The following is a 20,028-nucleotide window of genomic DNA, read 5'->3' as shown; positions in this document are numbered from 1 at the left end:
GCACTCCTGCACAAAAGGCCACAACACGGCTGTGACCAGTTCAGAAGAGCCAGAACGGAGCTGACCTTGAACACTGCAGGAGTGACTGCCCGGGCCATTCAGAAACACAGTGCGTGGAAGTGGCCCTGCAGCTCTTCTCAACAGCACGGCTGTCTCCTGTGTTGGAAATTCCTGGCCAGGTCCTGCTTCCCTAAGCGCAAGGTCTTGGATCATTTTAGAACCCCACTCGTGCCTTGAATTAACTCAACAAACGTTCCTTGAACCAAATATGCTCTAGTGCACAAGCTGTCTTTAATTTTCAAAAGAGGCTACATTTGCCCTGGCTGGTGTAGCTCAGTGGATTGAGCATGGGCTTGTGAACCACATGATGGCGGTTCGATTCCCGGTCAGGGCACATGCCTGAATTGCAGGCCAGTTCCCAGCAGGGGACACATGAGAGGCGGCCATACACTGATATTTCTCTCCCTCTCTCCTTCCCTTCTCCTCAAAAATAAATAAATAAATAAATAAAACCTTAAAAGAAAAAAAAAAAGAAGCTAAAAAAGAGCCTACATTTACCAGTGATGACAGAGCATGTATCTCTTCTCTCAGTAATAAGATGAACTACCTACCAGTTATACCCAATAGTAAACGGACAAATAAGTAGAGCTTGTCTAGCAAGCCCGTATCTGAAAACTGGCGCCTCCCATCAAATCCTGGTGCATGGGGAGAGTGTACGGGTTCTGCAGCCTGGCTCTCGCAGCCGCCCCACCTGGTCGAGTACATTACCGCTGAGACCTAGAGCACTTAGTCCAATCTCACGTCCTCATCTGTACGGTCTGGACACCACCGCCGACCTCACAGGGCCACCCCAACGCTTAATGGCAGTTACACAGAGTGGCTGCTACTGTGTACTCCCTCTTCACTATTCTACTCTAACACTCATTGTCTATCAGTGCCTCTTCTATGTCTGCATTTCAAACAGGGCAAATACCCCAATAATTTCAAGAAAGCAACAAACTCCGCATCTGACTCTGCCCAGACGTGGAAGGTGCAGCACACAGGAAGCACACGACGAGCTGCAGACAGCGTCTCAGGGAATGCAAATCCAGCTACCCACCTGGGAGGGAGACAAGACAGCTGGGCTCCCTGTGCCGTCGGGACCCACAGAAATATTTTTAAGAGATTTCATTTTCTTTCTGAAGACAGAAAGGAAGATGCTACTCTATACACACATCACTAACAGATCCAAAACCCTGGCGGGAGGTTATATAAAACACAAAAGAATCGCCATGACTGGTGTGGCACAGTGAATTGAGCATTGTCCGGCAAACTGAAAGGTTGCCAGTTCGATTCCCAGTCGGGGCACATGACTGCACTGCAGGCCAGGTCCCAGGCTGGGGGTCACTGTTTCTCTCCCTCTCTTTCTCCCTTCCTTCCCCTTCACAAATAAATGAAATCTTAGAGAAATATATTTTAAAAAATACAAAAGAACCTTCTGAAGTTTACTCTTTACTTAATCATCAAGCCTTGTGAGTATATCATGTACTATAAAATTTTATAGCTCCCCTACCCCAAACACTACACACAGTTAGGACTCAATAAAGATCTACTTAAACAAACCTGCATTTTCGTGTGGTCCCCTGCTAATCAACCCCACAATTCACATACTGGTTGCCTATGGGTGTATACTGGGAAACCTGAGAATGACCAAATCTGACCTGAGACATAAGGAACCCAGAACCCCAGAGAGGTGGCGGGAGGGTGAGGAAACACAGCGACAGGCATGGATGCACCACAGGCTCACTAAATACTCACTGAGGCAAAGGTGCCGATCTGTTTGATGTTCTGCTCGTAGCTCTGGGAGCTGGTGGGCCGGCCGGGGGTCCTCCTGGAGTACCAGAACGTGTAGTTGTACTGCAGGGGGTGCTCTGCTGGTCCAGGGACAACAGCCTGGGAATTGAAGGAGGCGTGTTAGAACTGGCCCTTCTTCACGTGCTCTGGGACGGGGAGGACGTACTTTGGCACCGCCCCGACCACCTCCCTGGTCTGTGGCCCACCGTGCGCCCCAGGTGCTGCTCACACAGTGACCTGCTGCAGCGGCTGGTTACCTGACTCCAAGCCCCTATAACAGTCTATCTCTGTTCTGACGGCTTCTGTAACTTTCTCCTTCGCAAGTGTTTGTGCTTATGCCTTATCTCAACAGAGTCCTAGGTCCAGCACCTCCTCCTCTATGACACTCTCTCATTTACTAGCTAGTGACCTAGGGCGAGCTGTTTAACCTGTTTGTGCCTCAGCTACTTATCTGAAAAACGAGGAAAATAATAATAATCATCTCATAGAGGTGCTGAGAGGATCAAAGAAATGAACAGAAATGAAGTGCTGAGCACAGTGACTGGCACATAGTAGGCATGCGATAAATGTCAGCTACTGTTATCACCACTATTAAATGTCATCTCCTTGATCCAGTTTCATTCATCTCTGTGTCCCCTTAGCACCTAAAATGCTTGTATCTATAGGATATTCCATATTGGGGTTCTTTTAAAGACTTTATTTATTTATTTTTAGAGAGGGAGAAAGAGAGGGAGAGAACCATCAATATGTCATTGTCGATGATGTGCCCCCCACTGGGGACCTGGCCTGCAGCTCAGGCATGTGCCCTGTCTGGGAATCGAACCTGTGACTATTTGGTTTGCAGGCCAGCACTCAATCCACTGAGCCACACCAGCCAGGGCTCAATATTGTTGAATAAAGCAATAATGATTGCTTTGATTTTTAAAAAAATCCTCATCCAAGGACATGTTTATTTGATTTTTCTTTTTTAGAAAGAAGAAAAGGGAGGAGGAGAAAAATCAAATGGTTGCCTCTCATACCCACCCCAACTAGGGACCGAACTTGCAACTGAGGCCTGGGACACGATCCAGAAATGAACCTGCAATCTTTTGGGGCACAGGAGTATCGAACCTGGAGTCCACAGGCCACCCAAGATGGCTGTGAATGAAGTCCAACACAAAACTGTAAATACATTTAAAACATTACAGGATTTTTCTTGTGATTATGTGTCACAATGTACTTAATGTGTGGCCCAGAGACACCAAAAAGGGTGGACACCCCTGGTTACCAGATGACACTCCAACCAAGACACACAGGCTAGGGCTGCTTTGATTCTTCAAGAAGTTGGCCCAGCTAATTCTCCAAATTGTCTCTTTTCTAAGTCACTAATTTCAAGGGATGTGCAGGATCTGAAACACTCAGCAGCAGCTTATGAAGCAAACAGCTGTGTTAACCCCAGGGTTATCCTCCCCTACCTCAGGCCAGGAGGGCACTGGAAAGCAAGGCAGCACCTCTGGGTCCTATGCTAAGGGAGGAGCTCCACGATGTTGGGAACCACGCTGCCCCGTGGCTAAGGCTGAGTGAGCAACCATAAGCCACTAAGGAGACAAAGCTTATCTCCCTGGCAGGGACTCCCCCTCAGCCCCTTTTATTTCACCCTGCCTGGCCCCCAGTGCATAATCCGTTAGCCAAGGATGGGTAAGATTCCTCAAGGAAGTAACAACCTAAGACAGGCACAATCACAGGGAGCCCCAGAGAAGGACTTGGGGGGCTATAGCAAAAGGGGGTGATGGACCCTCACCCCTTGGCTTTGACACAGCCTGAGTCCTCATTCTGCCTGTGAGAAGTCTCCTAATCTCTTGGCTGCCTTACTTCCCCTGCCTGACTTAAACCTGAAACAACGCTGAAGGTGGGTGCAGCCCTGTGCTGCAAAGGGCGGGTTCTCCAGGGGCGATCAGGCCTAAGAAAGAATACATAAAATCCTGTGAAACGTGCTTTGCTAAGAATGTTGTTTTCTAATAAGGGTCCGAGCAGGAAATGAGTTTGTTTCCCAAAGTTTTGTAGCCCTTTAGCTAACAGACCCTGACTCAGAATAAGCCCTAGTTGTCCTTTGTATGCTATTTATTGTTTGATCCTCACTGACTGACAATGACTACTGAGCTTTCCCTGTATTCCTGTGTAAAATGAACCTAATAAAAGCCCACTGAGGAAAAGGCTCTTGACCTTTCTCCTTTGCAAGATCTGCCACCTTTCCTCCCCAAGCAGATCAGGTCTTGACTTATTCTCATCAGCGGTGGCCAGGGGTGGGGGTGGGAGGCACCCTGTGCACAGAGCCCCCCCCCCCAATACTCTGCATCCCAGAATGCACTCAAGTGGCTCCGTAACCTTTTCCTGAGAACAGAATCGGCTATTACACAACAGCGAGTAGTCGCGTTAATCTGGACTCTTCCAGATAAACAGGTTCCGCGAGACAGTTGAGCCTGAGTCCCAAGGCAACTATCTCTGCCCAGCACGGAACTCACCTTCCTCTTGCTGCTGCTCTGACTTTTGTCTCGTTCTGTTTTTTCCTTCTCACCATCTTTCTGTGTGCTGTTTTCTTCATTCTGGTCATGGTCCCCACTGTCATCATCTTTTAATCTATGTGGAAAGGCAAAACAATGTTATCTCATGACTGAACTGACTCCTACTCACCTCACACAGCTACCAGGTCAAATGCGCTACCATGTAACCAGCCGGAAGTCACTCAAAATATGGCCATGAAACCAGAGAAGGGCCAGGGGATGCAGAGAATCAATTAGGAGGGTTAAACAAAAATGAAATGCCCATCGGCTAATGTGTGAATTCCAGCAAGCATCATCTTCCAGTTTCCTAACAGGCTGCACAAAGAAGCAAGAGGTAAACATTTTAGCCCTGGTTGGTGCTGTTCTGTGGATCGAGCGCCAGCCTGTGAACCAAACGTCACAGGCTCAACTCCTGGTCAGGGCATGTGCCTGGGTTGCAGGCCAGGTCCCCAGCTGGGGGCATGCGAGAGGCAATGGATCTATGTTTCTCTCCCTCTCTTCCTCCCTTCCCATCTCTCTAAAGATAAACATGTAAAAAAATTTTTTAAAGAGGTAAACAGTTTAAGGATTGTTTTCTTGTTCAAAAATAAAGAGTCCATAATCAGAAGAGTTTCCGAATTAAACAACTGCTTTGGCATTTCAAATGAAGTTTAAAAACTTACCTATCCTTCTCGCCACATCTTCTAACCACCTCTCCTACCTTCCCCCACTGCTGCTGCCTCAGTTCAGGCCTGCTTCCCATCACCTCAATTATTGCAGTAAGTCCCCAACACAAGTCATCTCTGCCCTCTACCCATCCTCCACACAGCCACGAGCATGGTCTTTCTAAATGCAAACTGACCATTTAACTTCCATGCTCAAAACTCCATTGTCGCTCTGCTCTGACCGGGTTGCTCGGTTGGTTGGAGGATCATCCTGTACACTAGAAGGTTGCGGGCTAGATTCCCGATCAGGGCACATACCTAAGTTGCGGGTTCGATCCCCGGTTGGGGTGTGTACCGGAGGCAACCAATCGATGTTTCTCTCTCATGTCAGTGTCTCTGTCTCTCCCTTCCTCTCTCTCTAAAATCAATAAACATATCCTCAGGTGAGGATTAAAAAAAAAAGGCTAAAAAACCCCAAAACTCTCAACTGTTCCTTTCCTTTTGATGCCCACCCTGCAGGACAAAGTACAATGAAATGTAAGATACTCTGGAACCTGACTCCTGCCTACCGGCCTCCACCCCGCCCCCCTGGAGCAATCTACAACCCACGTCTGTGCTCTGTGCAGATACTACCCCTCCACCTCCGGCGCCACTCCCCCCACAGCCTCCCACACCTGTTTTTCCTAGATGGAGGGATCCCCTAGAACAGTGTCTTTGAATCTTTGTATCTCCAGCACCTAGGACAGGAAGATGCTGCATTAATGATAAATGGGAGAAAATGACTGAAAGAAGAAATGAATGCCTTTCCACCTTATAAGCAGTCAAATGTCCTTCAAGTGGTCACTTTTTTGAAGAGTGAAACTACCCCACAGCTTTCAGGCACACCCAAAGTTCACTAGATTCAGACAGAAAGAGAAGCAGAAGGTGATTTGATAAGAATGCTGCTTAGAGCTGGACCATTAACTTATCAAGGATATTCTTTGAAATCACCTTCCTGGCCCTAATAACTACCTAGTCGAGTGGAATTAGGTAATTCTCAAGGAAAGTGCTAGACACACTCAGATTACAATTCAGATGTTACTCTATGCGGAAACAGAAGCCTGCTGTCAGGCACTTTATTTTTTGGGCCTGCGAATCCTCACTGCCTAGCGTGCAGAAAAGCGTTGTCAGTGTCAGAACTCAAGAGCCAGCCCCGTGTCGGGGCCCCTGCTCCGCCCACTCCACAGGCCCAGCTGTAGGATATACACGCAGGTGATCGTGCACTGCTGTTCATGCCCCCACCCCCAGACACGACATGACTACGAAGGGCATCTGACAAAAGGACAGTCTACCCCGACGATACATACACTTCAGGGCCTCGCCCAAAGTTATGAGCAGATTCCTTCTCAGTTTTTCATCCAAAAGATGAACAACTGCACACAGCCAGAGCTGGAGCAGGCATGTAGGTAACACACAAGAAAAGCCACAAAGGAATAAAGACAATGAGCGAAAGCAGAGGGAGCTAGCTGGGGAAGGGGACGGAACAGACAGCGGAGAGAGCAGGGATGAGACTGGCTGTATCTGTGATGCTGTCATTTCACTAGCTTGGTCTGGCCTCCCTGCACTTCTGGGAGACCTAATCTGTGCTTGTGTCCCTTCCCCTTGTGACACTTGGGTTGGTTTGGTTTCCTTTCCGAAAGGAGCCTGTTTAGCACCCAAGTGCCAGGACATTTACTGAGCACCTACTGTCAGTATCAGACACCACAAGTGCCTGTGGGGGACAGGCACTCGGGCCTCACATGGTACAGAGGCCCAGCTCTCCTGCGAGTGCCAACACCATCTCCTGCCTGGTCCCGCAAGCTCCACTCACTGCAGTGTGCACCATCTGCAGCTCCCCAACCTCCCCTTGCCCTGTTACGGAGTCAGCCCTCTTTCCCTTCTTAAAGTGTCCTTCAGAGCTGTGACTGAGGGCCACTTTCTCCTGGAGATATTTCCTAGTCTCTCCCTAGGCTGAGCCTAGCTCCTCTCTTCTGGACAGCCCCAAATAAATGTTTGTGCTTGTCCCAGGGATACTTGGCATGGCCAGTTTTTTTGTCTCTTGACTGAGAACATGTCGTGGATTTTTCTACTGCTCACGCCCAGGCTCTCTCTCCTCCTTAGGGCATAAGCCATTTCCCTCTCTCCTCAGCCCCCGCCCCCACTATATCCTCTGGGTGCCCTTCCCTGAAGTCTTGTTTGAAGAGGGGCAGTCACCCAGCATCCCTCCTTGTGCTATTCCACACAGAGCGTGGACGTCCTTTCTTTTTAGTGGTTTTGCTGCTAATCACTACTAGAAAAGAAAAAAATGACAACAAAAACAATTATGTCGCAAAAAAACAACACAACTCCACCATACTTTCCGACTCCCTTCTAAGACAGTAATGGGAAACCCTAATGACCTTCACCTTGTGCAGTTATTTCTTGAGGGTGGAGCTAACCGACCCCCCCTACCCTCTGGAGCCTACACTTAAGGCAAATTACTTGCACCTATTACTTGCTCCTGCCCAGGTACATCCTCACACTTTTGGACTAGACAGATTCCTTGTGGTAAGAACTTAGTCTAATTCATCTTTCTATGTCTATCATCAGACAGTGGGAGAAAAAAAATACATGCTTAGTGAATGGATCTCTATAATCAACGCAATACCCAGCAGAGTAAGAGGAGTGCCAAATCATGGGTTCAGACAACAGTTAGGAATGAACCAAAAGCTAACAAAGATGGAGGAGGGACCAATCAAGGTCTGGCATCTGGATCTGAAAACTCAGCTTCTCCAGCTGGGACTGCAGCACAGGGGAAAGGACCTGAGGGCTTTCACACGAACAGGATCAATGGCAATGGCAGCTGACAAGCTGACAGACGAAAGGGGCAGGATGCAATTACAGTCTTCAGTTACGTCTGTGGAAGTGGAGCCCACGCAGTGAAGGAGGCTCAAGTTTTTCATTAATCTGAGCCCACCTGATCAGGCTACAGCACTCACCTCCAGGCACAGGGCTTTTAAAAATTGAACCAAACCCTTCAGAACCACTGGTGCAGGGTGCAGAAGTATGCCAAGTATGTCACAATGGTGTGGGAATGCAGACTTTTTGCACGAAAAACAAAAACAACAGAAAAACTAGGGGCAAGAATGCTATCTTCAATTGCTAATTTCAAATGAAAGAAAGCTGGGTTTTTCCCTGCACAGCTGGAAGATGGACATTAAAAAACTCTGGCCCTGTATAAGTTATAGTTAATAATCAGAACCAATTATAAATGACCCAGGTTAATCTTTGTCAAGAGGTGCTTGAACCAAGGTTAAACAACAAACCTGGGTTTGAATCCCACCACATGGTCCTTCCTGCTGTTGGGGGCAAGCTACCTGGGCTGAGAGCACCTCATCTGCCTCACCTGTGAAAGGAGGCAAGGGTCCCTTTTGCAGGATTGTTAGTGCTAGAAATAATATGTGAGCCCTGGCTGGTGTGGCTCAGCGGACTGAGAACCAGATGGTCACGAGTTTGATTCCCTGTCAGGACACATGCCTGGGTTGCAGGCCAGGTCAGGGAAGCATGAAAGGCAACTGATTGATGTTTCTTTCCCTTTCTCCTTCCCTTCCTCTCTCTCTAAAAATAAATAAAATCTTTTTTTCTTAAAGACTGTATGAAAAGTACCTAGAAAGCTGCCCTTGGAAACCTTGATTACCATTCCTAAATTAGCTGACTGCAGAGCTCCAAATAATTCGGGTAGGACTGGGCCAGATGACCCATAAAGTGTCCTAAGATAAAATTTGGATTTGTTCAGTTTAGTGGAGGAAAGGGTGCAGGCCTGGCAGGCAGCTCCACTGAAGCAGAACTTTGGTCTGGAGCTGGGTGTTGCGGGGTTTGTGATGGGGAGGGGCCGATGCAGGGCGCTTGCCAGAGACCGGGAGCCCTAGGATCAGGACCTGGGAATATGCACACCAGCGCTCACTGCACTGGGAAGTTAACTCCCCATCAGCAACAGTGGGTCGCAACCTGAACTAAATCATTCCACTTTACATTTGTACATCGCTCTAGCGATTTACGCATTAAACCATATTGTATGCGGTGTGACCCTTATAAAGCCCCTTATAGGGACAACGGAGCACTGAGGTGGCTCGGGTAACGATGTCTCAGAGACTGGGCAACTTTTCTGCTGCTGGACAGATTTACAAGATTCCTATAAGACAGCTAAGACATAATCTACCTCGAGATAACAATCGCTGGAGGGAAATATGCGAAATTACTCCGCATTTCTTTTCTGCATCTCCACAGTGTTGCTGGAACTAGGACTCAGGGTACCTAGAGAAGTCCGGAACGGGGCCACAAGTACACCCGCCGGGCCAGCGGCGAGCAACTCCCGGAGTGTGTTGAAGGGAAAAGGAGGGGGAGGAGAAAGGAAATAGGAAGGAGTCTCAGGAAGACGGGGAGAACTCCGTCCAACAGAGCGGCCGCCGGCCGCATTACCTCACTGCATCTTCACAACTCTACGACCTGGGCTCTTTACCGTCCCCACTCTGCAGATGAGAAAACAGACTCGGCGAGGAGAGGTGACCAGCGCAGGCCAGAATGAGCGTGTGGGGAAGCTGGTTTCAGAAATTCAGAAGCGGCCAGGCTGCGGAAACACCCAAAGCCCTCCACGCCGCCGCGCACCCCGCGCCTGCCGGGGCGGGGCGTCCGAAAATCTCCTTCCGGGCGGCACAACCGCCCCTTCCCCGGTCCCGGCGTCTCGCCCTCGGTCCGGGCTGCCCTGGGGTCCCCGGGACACTTGCACCCCGCTCTCCCAGCTCCCTCCTCCCAGCCGGCCTCCTGGGCCGGGTCCAGCCCGCAGCCCGAGCCAGGGACGGAGGCCAGCGCCGTGGAGTTGGCGCTGCCGCCAGCCGCGACGAGGGCAGGCGCAGGGAACGGTTGAAGGAAGGGGCCCCTGGAGGCGGCCGCACGCCACTCACGCGTCGAACTTGTTGTTCATCCTCTTGCCGTCGCCACTGCCTCACGGAATGATTTCCGCTTCGCCCGGTCCCTCCAGCTAGGGCCCGGCCACTTCCGGTTGCGCGGGGCTCAGCGGAACGTAGGCGCGCGGGCCTAGTGGGGGGCGGATATCCCGGGACGCCAGCCTAAGACGGCTGCGCCGAGGCGCTTGAGCTTGCCGGCCGCAGTAGCCGCTGGCGTCAGGTCGGTTCCAGTCAGCGGGCCGGCCAGCTGCCCGGGCGCCCGCCCTGTGCCTCCAAGGAATCACTCCCCGCCCGAGACAGCGCGTGCTGGGCAGCCTCGGAGAAAGGCGCTCACGGCGAAGGTGCGGGCTCTGGACTCAGAGCTTGGTACAGATCCCAACTCCAGCCCCGGAGCGGGCTGACCGATCCTCACTCTTAACACTCCCCGCCCCAGCAGTTTCCTCCTCTTTGATACTCGCGATACTATACTGTAGTACCTGCCTCTTCGGGTTGCCGTGTGGATCCAAGGAAATAATCCATTTGGGGCGCTAGATACATTAAGTGGTAGCTATTGTTAGTCATTGCTTACTTGGGCCAGGAGCTGCAAGAGCTAACGTCCGCATTCAGAAAGGTTGAGAGACTCATCCCAGGTGACAAAACTAGTAAGAGACACAGGAACCAGACCTGGTTTCGCCATCAAATTGCCTCCTGGATTTAAGTCTGCTACAACACACACACAGACACAGACACACACATACCCCATCACCATCACCAACCCTCCTCCTCCCCCCCCGCCCCCGAGTAAAGGAAACGAAGCTATGAAGCTGCTGGTGATTGAGCACCAAAGCCAGTATCCCTGTACTTAGGAAAGGGGGGTATTTTTGGAATCCTCTTCCCTCCCCGCAACAATGTTCCATTGTCAGGTCTTCGTATGGGAGCTTCACATTTTTGAATCACCTTCACCCACACCTTTGATCCCGTGATGAGGGTAGATATGAACTGATATCTGTGCCCATAGTTACAGATGAGGAAACAGAGGCTCAAGGAGCACAAATGATTTGCCCAAAATTTCCCTCTTGTCACCAACAGAACTCAGGCCCCATCTGTACTCTCAAAGCAGAGTCTTGCTTCTCCCCAGGAAGATGTCAGCTAGCCATCTTGTCTCCTAAGTGGGGTCCAGGGAGGCCAGGCGGGATCTTCCCCCAGGAGGCAAAGCCCAGCAGGTTCCCTGTTACCTCTCAGCCTCCCTACCTCACTCTTCCCTGACCATCCGGTGGGACCAGTACAGATTCTCTGTGGGGTCTTGGAGTGTCTAAGGTTAGGTAAGAGTTGGGGACTCTGGGCTCCAAACCATAAAGCCACCAGTGTTCTGGGAAGTCCTTCTGACTCAGCCTCAATTTGACCATCTAAAACGTAGGCATATAGCAACTCTTGCTTTTCATGATGTTGTGAGGAGCTCTTAATGATGGAAAAAGATACTAAGACTCATGAAATTGTAATCAGTGGCATAAATGCTTATGGATAGATCATTGGTGCAGGTGAGTACTGGGTGCTTACTGCGCCCAAAGGCATGGGAGGGAGATGGCAGCTAGAGTGGACTGCCATCCTCGTTTTTAAGTTTTTATTTATTATTTTATCCTCATCTGAAGACTATTTTTTATTGCTTTTTAGAGAGAGAGGAAGAGAGAGAGAGAAGCATCGATTAGTTGCCTCCCATATGTTCCCAGACCAGGGATTGCACAAGCCTGCACTGGGCACTGAACCCACAACCCAGGCATGTACCCTAACCAGGAATCGAACTTGCAATCTTCTGATTACAGGACGATACTCCAACCAACTCTGCCATACTGGCCATGGCTACCATCTTTTAAGAGAGCACTGGTTGCTACTCTTCACATTTCTCTTGACTTTCCTCTTTCAGGGGCCTGCAGGGAACTCATCAAAAAGAAGAAAGGCCCAGGTCTGGAAGGATAGGACCTTACCTAGTTGGGGGCATCCTGCAAAGCAGTCGTTAGGGCTTCAAAAATGATGGGAGTTTATAAAGCTTTGCTGAAGTGAGGCAAGTGCCAGGAGGAGCAAGCCACTGGCACCCAGAGGCTGACCCGCATGGCACGCCCTGGCCACAGCCCACCCCCAACCACACTCCATGACTCCAGCTCTGTCTCTTTATTTCTCCAGCTTTTCTCAGGGCCGTTTGGCTTCCATGGCCCTGAAGGCTGCTTCCCAGAGAGCACACTCGTGGTCTCGGCAGAAGAACGCAGCTGACAAGACTCTGCATGGCTAACAGCCGTTAGCTGGCTCAGTCAGGAGAGGGCAGGTAGGGGCGAGGGTCCCCAGGGAACGGCAGGGCAGGCACCCGGTGGTAGTGCGCCATGAGGAAGATGCCGGCGGTGCCGCAGACGAAGAGCGAGAGCATGGCCAGGAAGCAGACACGGTCCAGCACACGGCCCACCAGGAACCACTCCTCGTTCCCCTGAGGGCAGGGGGCAGGGCGTGGGACGGCCAGCAGTGACACAGAGCCTGCCCCGAGTCCCAGGACACTCCTCGGCCTTCCGGCCTCTGTCTCCATTTCCTTGGGCCTTTCTTACCTACTTCCAGCCCTTGACCTGGCTTCTTCCAGGGTCCCCTGGCACTGATGTCCCCCATGTTCCCCACTCCCAAGTCTACTTTTCCCCTCCCATTGCCCTTCCATGGTCACCCCCTTATGCTGCCCCCACATGTCAGGGCCCAGCCCCTCACCAGGTGCTCACAGCCGCTCCCGCCCCCAGACGGGCTTACACTGTCGAAGTGCCTCTGCTGGCGCCGGGCCCGGGCGACACAGTTGCAGGCCTCCACGCAGGCCCGGATGGCCGGGGCGGCTTGCTTCAGGCTGCCACACAGGTCCTGGCTCTGCCCTGGCTCCGGGCCTTTCTCTGACAAGGTGAGAGGGTCAGGACGGTGAGAAGAATGGAGGAGAAACAGGCAGAGGAGGTGGCCTCTCCTGAGGGACCCAAGTCCCCAGCCTGGACATTTGCCCAACACTCGCCTGCGGTGCCTGCTGCTTTGGCCGAGAGACGTCCCTCCCTGCCCGGGGAGCCCAGACGAGTGCCCCCAGTGCCACACCCTCTGCCTCACCTAGTCTCTCCAGCGCTGCCCTCACCAGCCCATTGCGCTGCTGTTGCCGGAAGAGGAGTTCACTGCGAGGCAGGCGGAGGGCTGCCTCTTCCCCACCGGACACTGACCACCCTGAGGAGGAGCCATTCTGCAGCCGGGGCCGGGCATCCAGCAGAGCCGCTGGGGCCAGCGGGCGCACGTGCATCCGCAGCAGCTGGGGCAGGAGCCGCAGGAACACCTGCAGAGGGGATGTTCTGGGTGGCTCCGCGTCCGAGCAGAAGACAGAGGCCAACACGAAGGGCTCGCGTGGCCCGGGGTCTGGAGGCAGCACAGTGGGGGCGGGGCAGGGCTCTGTGCAGCTTGGGTATTCTGTGCCAGACACTGGGGCCGGTGTCCACAGTTCCGTGCACATCGCAAGCACCAGGTTCCAAACACAGGCCCCTGGGTCCCATCCCAATATTCTGGCCCAGGGTGTGGTGGGGGGGTCCTGGGAATCTGCATTTGTGACGGCTTCAGCTGAGGGCTGCAGGCGGGTTGCAGGTTATGCAGGCTCTGGGGCCAGACTGCCGCGTCAGAATCTCGCCTCCTCCACTTTCTACTTGTGTGACCTTAGGTGAGCTACTTAACCTCTCTGAGCTTCATTTTATCATCTAAAAAATGGAGATGAGCCCTGGCTGGTGTGGCTCAGTGGATTGAGCAGTGGCCTATGAACCGAAGGGTTGCCGATTCAATTCCCAGTCAGGGCACATGCCTGGGTTTCGGGCTGGGTCCCTGGCACTGGGCACACAAGAGACAATCACACATTGATGTTTCTCTCCCTCTCTTTCTCTCTCTCTTCCCCGCTCTCTAAAAATAAGTAAATAAAAATATTTTTTAAAGTAGAGATGATACTAATACCCACTACAGAGGGGTTTTATGAACATTAAATAAGCTAGTATGTGTAATGTACCTGCCACGTGGTAAGCACTCAGTGTTACTAACTCCTTCGGGTACATGCTTCAGCATACACACAGAGCAGATTTGCTGCTGAATGTGGCAGGGGAGGTGTGGGCACAGGGACAGGGTGCCTAGGAAAGGGCGTGTCAGTGGACTGGGGGTGGTGCTGGGACGGGCAGGGAGAGGCCTTGCCTTGCGGACCCCGCGTGCCATGGAGTGTGTGTGGGGGGACCTCAAGGACACGTTGAGCACGACCACGGCATTCACAACAATGAGGATGGTCACCACCAGGAGGAAGGTCAAGTACCTGGGGAGGGGGGCAGGAGGCGGGGCCAGCCCGTTGACACCGCATCTCCAGATGCCAACCCTGCCCTTAGCAGCTGTTCCCCCCAGGTCCCATGGGTGAGAGGCTGACATTGGCAGGGGGCTTGGAGGGAGGGCAGTGCTGAGAACGTGGGGGAGGAGGTGGGCGGCAGACCTGAGGACTGGCCTTACTTGCTGATGAGGGGCACAGCCTGGGAGGTCTCGGGCACCTTCTTTGCCACGAGGAAGAGGAAGACTGTCTGTGCCAGGAGCACGTTGATGGCGACAGTGCACTTCTGGCCACCCGCTGCCGGGGACCCAGAGGCTCTCAGAGCAGGTCTCAACCTCCCTGCTGTGGGGCCCCTCCCCCCCCAAGGAGCCCGCTGCTCCAGCCCACTCCGCCCTGCCAGCTGTCCCCTGTGCCCCTGGCCCGGGCTGCTGGCTCCCCTCCCTCGGCGGCAGGTACCCTTGGCCGGAAGGAAGTAGATGAGGATGGCGACGGAGGAGATGAGCACACAGGGCGCGATGATGTTGATGACATAGAAGAGGGGCTTGCGCTGGATGAGCAGGTAGAAGGCCACCTTCTGGTGGCCCGCCTCCTCCGCCGGGGCCGCAGCGTCCAGTAGCATCTTGGCCGGCCGGTGCCGGATAGCCCACTCCCCGTTCTCTGTGGGCACAGGAAGTGGGCCGGGCAGACCCCCGCAGCCCATGTGTGCCCGAAGAACAGGGACAGGAACAGTGAGGGAAGTGGGACCCTCGATGCCCTGCCCTCCAAACTGGGAGTCGTTATCACTGGGGAAGTCAGAGGTTTGTAGGGCGGTTAAAAAGCCCATTTTATGGTTTGCTCAGTTTCATCTTGAGTTTCGTGGGAGGTGGTGTGACCTTGGTCTAGCCTTGTCCCCACAGTCAGGCCCAGCAGGGGTCCTGGGGGGGGGGTTACCTGTGAAGGCCTCGGGGTCGATGAAAATCCACTCGATGGTCTGACCATCCTCCTGGCTCAGCTGCAGGCTGATCTCGTTGGTGCTATAGGTCTGGGACCTGGGGACGGGACAGGGAGAGGGCGGATGCGCATGGACCGACCTGTGAGGTGTGTGGTAGAGTCACCAGGGGCCACTGCAGGCAGTTTTGCCTAAAAAAGTACAGCCAATAATTCTCAGTCCTCCACAAAACCCTGGTGGCGAGATGAGGGGGGTTGGGTTCTTCGGGCCCCCGAGGGAGTTTAAATTAAAGGGCCAGGAGACTGCGGCTCAGTGTGGTCACCCGGTGCCCAAGGGCCTGGGGTCACTGTGCTCTGCTCTTCCGCTGCCTCCCGGGCGGGAGGGACCAGAGGTCAAAGCAGCGCCTGCCTGCACCGCTCAGGTCTGTCCACTGAGGCTGGTTCCCTGCAGGGTCTCCTTGTGAGAAGGCTGCTCCTCTGGACTCCGGAAGAGGCTCACCCGGACCCCCTTCCGCACCGATGGGTGAGGAAACAGCCCGGCCTCTCCACTGGGCTGCAGGGGTGGCGGCCTCATGTGTGCCCTGGCACATGTGTGTGGACCACATATGTTGTATACACTGACCCCCATTCACCACCAACCCATTCTTTTCTCCCCTTGGGGCACAGGCAGGGAAACTGAGGCAGTGAAGGAGTGAGGGGACAGGGGCGTAGCAGGGAGGGACTTGGGTGACTCTGGGCGTCTGGACCTGAGATGGGCACAGAGGCCCCAGGAAGATGGAGCCAGGCCCCTGGCCAGAGGCCTCTTGTGTCCCCCACCCCGCCAGGGCCCCTCTTAGGGCAGCTGCCTACGATGCCCTCATCGCAAATGCATGGCCTCACTGGAAGATGAGGGAGCAGTTCTGCCAGTCGAAGGGGAAGTAGGTGACGGAGACGGGGCAGGAGGAGCGGAAGATGGCGGGTGGCAGCCAGTAGACGCAGCCGTCCGGAGACACGAGCACGTTGCAGTAGAGGGCCACCTCGAACACGCCGTCCACGCTGTGGACGGGACAGGCCACACGGCTGTCGGAACCTCACCAGCACCAGCCCTCTGCCTGCCCTGCCTGGACCGGGCCTGGGGACAGCAACCCCTCCCAGGGCCACGCCCCCGCCCGATCCCCACTGGCCGCACGGCCCACCACCTTCCCCAGCACTGCCCTGCCTCGCCCACCCCTCCAGGCTCCCCAGCCGTCTCCTAAGCCCTGCTGCGATCCCGGCTTCCTTCAGTAGCTCCCTTCAGAATGGCCACTGTCACCTGTTCACGTCTTGCGAAGGGCCAGGGCTGAGTGCAGCATTTTTCATGTCTTGCTGACCCTCAACTCTTGACAGCTTCCGTAGGAGCTGCCCTCACCCCCAAGTTAGAGGAGGGGGGTGCCCACACAGGCGGCCCAGCCCAGCAGCCAGGCCTACAATCAGTGGGGCAGCCCGGCGGGCCCTCAGCACCTGCTCTGCCTGGTAGTCCATGCCCTGAAGGACCCCGGGCTGGCACCCTCTGTTCGCTTCCCTTTCTTTAGATGCACCCCTCCCTATTCTGCTAGGCCCTGCCCTTGTGTCCTTTTGTACCCCACCCTGCTCATGCCTCCTCTCACTTGTTCTCCAGCACGACGTCCGGCCGCCACACCATGGTGGATGGCACCCTCAGCACCCACAGGCCCTCGTAGTCTTGTGGGTCCCAGCGAAGGCGATAGTCACACCACTGCTGCAGGGAGAGAAGTGTCACTGGACCCCCCCCCCCCGTTTGTTGTGCCATATCAGGAACAGGAGCCCAGCCCAGGAGGCACAGAAGGGGCAGGGAGCAGGGTTACAGGCAGCTCCGAGGACCTGGGGCCTGAGTTGGGATTGATAGAGGGAAAGAGGGTGACGAAGTGATCTCTTACCATCTCTATCCAAACGTTGGTGGTGAGGGCCTCCTCTCGCTCATTCTGGGGGTGCAGACCCAAGTGTAAGCTCCCATCACTTGCCTCCCCAGATGTTAGTTCCCACAGGCCACAGTGGGGTCCCAGAGGACCCCAGCCTCCCTAGCAGCCTCCACAGGTGGTTACGGCATCCTGGCCTCTCTCTCCCCCGTAGGGCCTTCCTCCCGCCCCTTGTGGCTGCTGGAGCAGCCCCTTCCTCTCCCCAACGGGGCCCGAGGCCCAGTGCCCTGGCCCTCCCTCCCTCCCTCGTCATCCCGCAGGCCTGCGGCTCACCAGGGAGATGAGGTTAGTGAGGGTGAGCTTCAGGCTGACGTTGACCACGTCCGTGTCACGCTCGGCGGGCCGCAGGTGGGGGTTGTAGCTGTGCATCAAGTCCGCCAGCAGCCGTTCCTCCTGGTTCCGGCCCTGGGCTCCTGCAACAGACAGCGGTGAGCCGGGACGGGGGGACTTGGGGCAGAAAAAGGGGGAGGCTGTGGGCAGAGGTGACATGGGAAGATGAGGAGCTGGGGTGGGACAGGCTCCAGTAGCCCTCCAGTCCCTCTGCCTCCCGAGGCCTTGGACCCCAGCTCCGGTCTCCCCCGGGCCCCTCGGTCCACACCCAGGCAGACAGCCAGCAGCGCCAGGAGGAACAGTGGCCCCTGACTCCCGTGCATGGTGCCCAGTTCTCCGCAGTGCCAGGGGTGGGACGACAGCTCCCTGGGTCTGAGGCCAAGAGATGCAGACTCCGGGTCTCGTGTAGCAGCCCACGCTCCCACCCCAGCCAGGCCAGCCCAGCCCCACCAGCTGTCCAACCTCAACACCGTCAGCTGCTCCAGGGTGGACAAAATGCCGGGCTCAGATTACCTGGGCTGGGGAGGGGACAGAGGGGCCCCTGGCTGCCCCAATAGAAATGGGCCAGCCTCCATCCCCACTCAGACTCAGCTGTCCCCAATTCATGGCCCAGCTGTGGAGCTGAGGGGGCAGCCAGGGCTGTGTGGGTATCAGAGAGAAGGCAGAGTGCTTGCTCAGGCAGGCTCCCTCCGCCCGCTGCTTCCAGCGTGTCAGGATTTGGGGCGGTGGGAAGGCTTTTGGCTAGGTGTGGTTTGTACCTGCGCTTCTCTGGGACGTGGTTGAGGACCCTGAACCTCTTCCACCAGCCTGACAACTCCGTGGGCCACTGGGCACCAGTGGCAGGTAAAATATGCCCATGAGAAAGATGCGCCATGTCCCCCAGGCTTTCACACCTTAACGCAAATTAGGGTGTCAGATCAGGATCCTCTGTGCCTCTGAGGCCTGGGTCCCAGCCTGGCGAGCTTTTAGGAGGGAGAGCCGAGAAAGATCTAGAGCCTGGGGCTGTCGTGAATAGCACAGCCCCTGAATAGGGGCTCCTCTGTGAGGTCTCAGTAGTTACTAAGTCACCCATAGGCTTAGGGAGTCCCTAGCACATGGCAGGCACAGTGCTAGGCCGGGGGGACCCAGGAAACACCTGAGCTGCTCACGAGAACCCACAGTCCAGTGGGGCAGGTGAACAAGATGGAAGTCATGGCCCCCTGAGCGTCAGATGTGGTCAGGGGCAGGGCGGGGCTGAGGCTGATCTGGGAGCTGATGGCCGTGACCACGGGCTCAGGCCACCTGTCCCCTGACCGTCCATTCCAAGCAGACAGGTCAGCGTGTCCTAGTTCATGGGTAATTTGGAAAACACAGGTTCCCGCTCATGCCCCCCACCCTTCTGCACCCCGGGGGACAGGGAGGCAGATGCCTCTGAAGTCTGGAAGATAACACTGGTTTTTTTTTTTTTTTTAAGATTTTAGTTATTTATCTTTAGAGGGGAAGGAAAGGAGAGCGGGAGAGAAACATCAATGTGTGGCTGCCTCTCCAGGGCAGAAAACACCATTTGAGAACATGTGCCCCACCCCACAAATGACCATACCTGGGCATTTCAACGTGTTTCAATAAACTGGAAGTCAGCTGACATGCCCTGTCCTTGCAGATCCCAGTGAGGTTGGCTCGGACCCCAGCCCCTTGCAGCGGGGCCACGAGCTCCTCCTGTCCTCACCAGGACTAGAAGTGGGGGAGCAGGGGGTGGGAGTGGCAGTGGCCTCCCTGGTCATCTGCTTCCTTGTGCTGTGGGTGGTTCATCTGCCCTTCTTACATTCGGTCCTCTGGGCCCCACGCTCAGATTTCCCTGACATCCCCCCCCACCCCCAAGCTTTGACCTCTCCATGTATCTAGGCCACTTCCTCTGGAGTTCACAAGGCCAACGGCCCCTTCTCCCCACTCTGCCCTCTGGTGCCCCCAGGCCCCACTCCCTCACCCATTTTGCAGAGCGATCTCTCCCCCCCTCTCCACTCCCTTCTAAAACCACACTTTGTCAAAGACTGTTAAGGGCTTCTGCTCAATAATAGGCTGCCTACTCCGTCCCCCGGCACCATGCCAGGCCTAGGTGGCCCAGCCAATGCTTTCACGGTCCTGATTGTGCCGTTCTCCGTCCCTGCAAGTGTCTGGGAGGGAGGGAAAAGGGAGATGCTGGAGACCGATTGCCCTCTGGTTTGAATTATGCCGCCTCCCATTGTATGAAGATTCAAACTCCTGCCTTCCCCCTTCCTGCCACTCAGGGAGAGAGGCCGAAGCATCTCCTTGGTTCTCAGGTGGGGGCATTGCCTCTGAGGAGTGGAGTTTCTGCCCAGTGGGGTTAAGGGGGAGGTATGGGACCCATCAAGAGAAAATCTTTCGTAGGCATCACTTCTTGTCTAACAAGTCCCCCACCAGCACCTTCTACTCTGGAGGCTGGAGAAGCGAAATGCTCATTTCCCAGGCTCCCTTGCAGATAGTACTGGCCGTGGGAGAATGTCTGGATGGATGATGGTGTGT

The 20,028-nt window shown here is 54.6% G+C and overlaps 2 protein-coding genes across 8 annotated transcripts in view; both read right to left on the bottom strand.

Annotated features, from left to right (window-relative positions):
• Window positions 1-10,083, bottom strand: part of EIF4E2 (eukaryotic translation initiation factor 4E family member 2) — a 29,469-nt gene extending 19,386 nt beyond the window's left edge. For 2 of the 7 annotated variants that reach the window (XM_053655220.1, XM_053655221.1), the window contains exons 1-4: window positions 9,976-10,079; window positions 5,336-5,435; window positions 4,335-4,449; window positions 1,798-1,932 (exon numbers count right to left, since the gene is read on the bottom strand). In XM_053655220.1, coding sequence (XP_053511195.1) covers window positions 1,798-1,932; window positions 4,335-4,449; window positions 5,336-5,403 — 318 coding nt within the window. In that variant the 5' untranslated portion in view covers window positions 5,404-5,435; window positions 9,976-10,079. Of the gene's footprint in view, window positions 1-1,797; window positions 1,933-4,334; window positions 4,450-5,335; window positions 5,436-5,691; window positions 5,755-9,493; window positions 9,682-9,975 lie in introns of those variants that run through there. The other 5 variants (XM_037152186.2, XM_037152185.2, XM_053655219.1 and 2 more) reach the window with 4 other exon arrangements.
• Window positions 10,084-12,256: 2,173 nt separating this feature from the next.
• Window positions 12,257-17,831, bottom strand: CHRNG (cholinergic receptor nicotinic gamma subunit). The gene is made up of 12 exons (XM_037152201.2): window positions 17,777-17,831; window positions 17,452-17,591; window positions 17,140-17,184; window positions 16,852-16,961; window positions 16,106-16,261; window positions 15,230-15,327; window positions 14,756-14,956; window positions 14,482-14,596; window positions 14,179-14,293; window positions 13,072-13,288; window positions 12,736-12,869; window positions 12,257-12,430 (listed from the first exon to the last, which is right to left on the bottom strand). Exons 1-12 carry the CDS (start codon window positions 17,829-17,831, stop codon window positions 12,257-12,259), a joined length of 1,560 nt encoding a protein of 519 aa, XP_037008096.2.
• Between the last annotated feature and the right edge of the window lie 2,197 nt (window positions 17,832-20,028).

Source organism: Artibeus jamaicensis, unplaced genomic scaffold, assembly GCF_021234435.1.
Source record: "Artibeus jamaicensis isolate MK-2021 breed Jamaican fruit bat unplaced genomic scaffold, CSHL_Jam_final contig_944, whole genome shotgun sequence".
Lineage (NCBI taxonomy): Eukaryota > Metazoa > Chordata > Mammalia > Chiroptera > Phyllostomidae > Artibeus > Artibeus jamaicensis.
The sequence above is the reverse complement of the archived record's forward strand: the minus strand, read 5'-3'. Positions and strand labels throughout refer to the sequence as shown.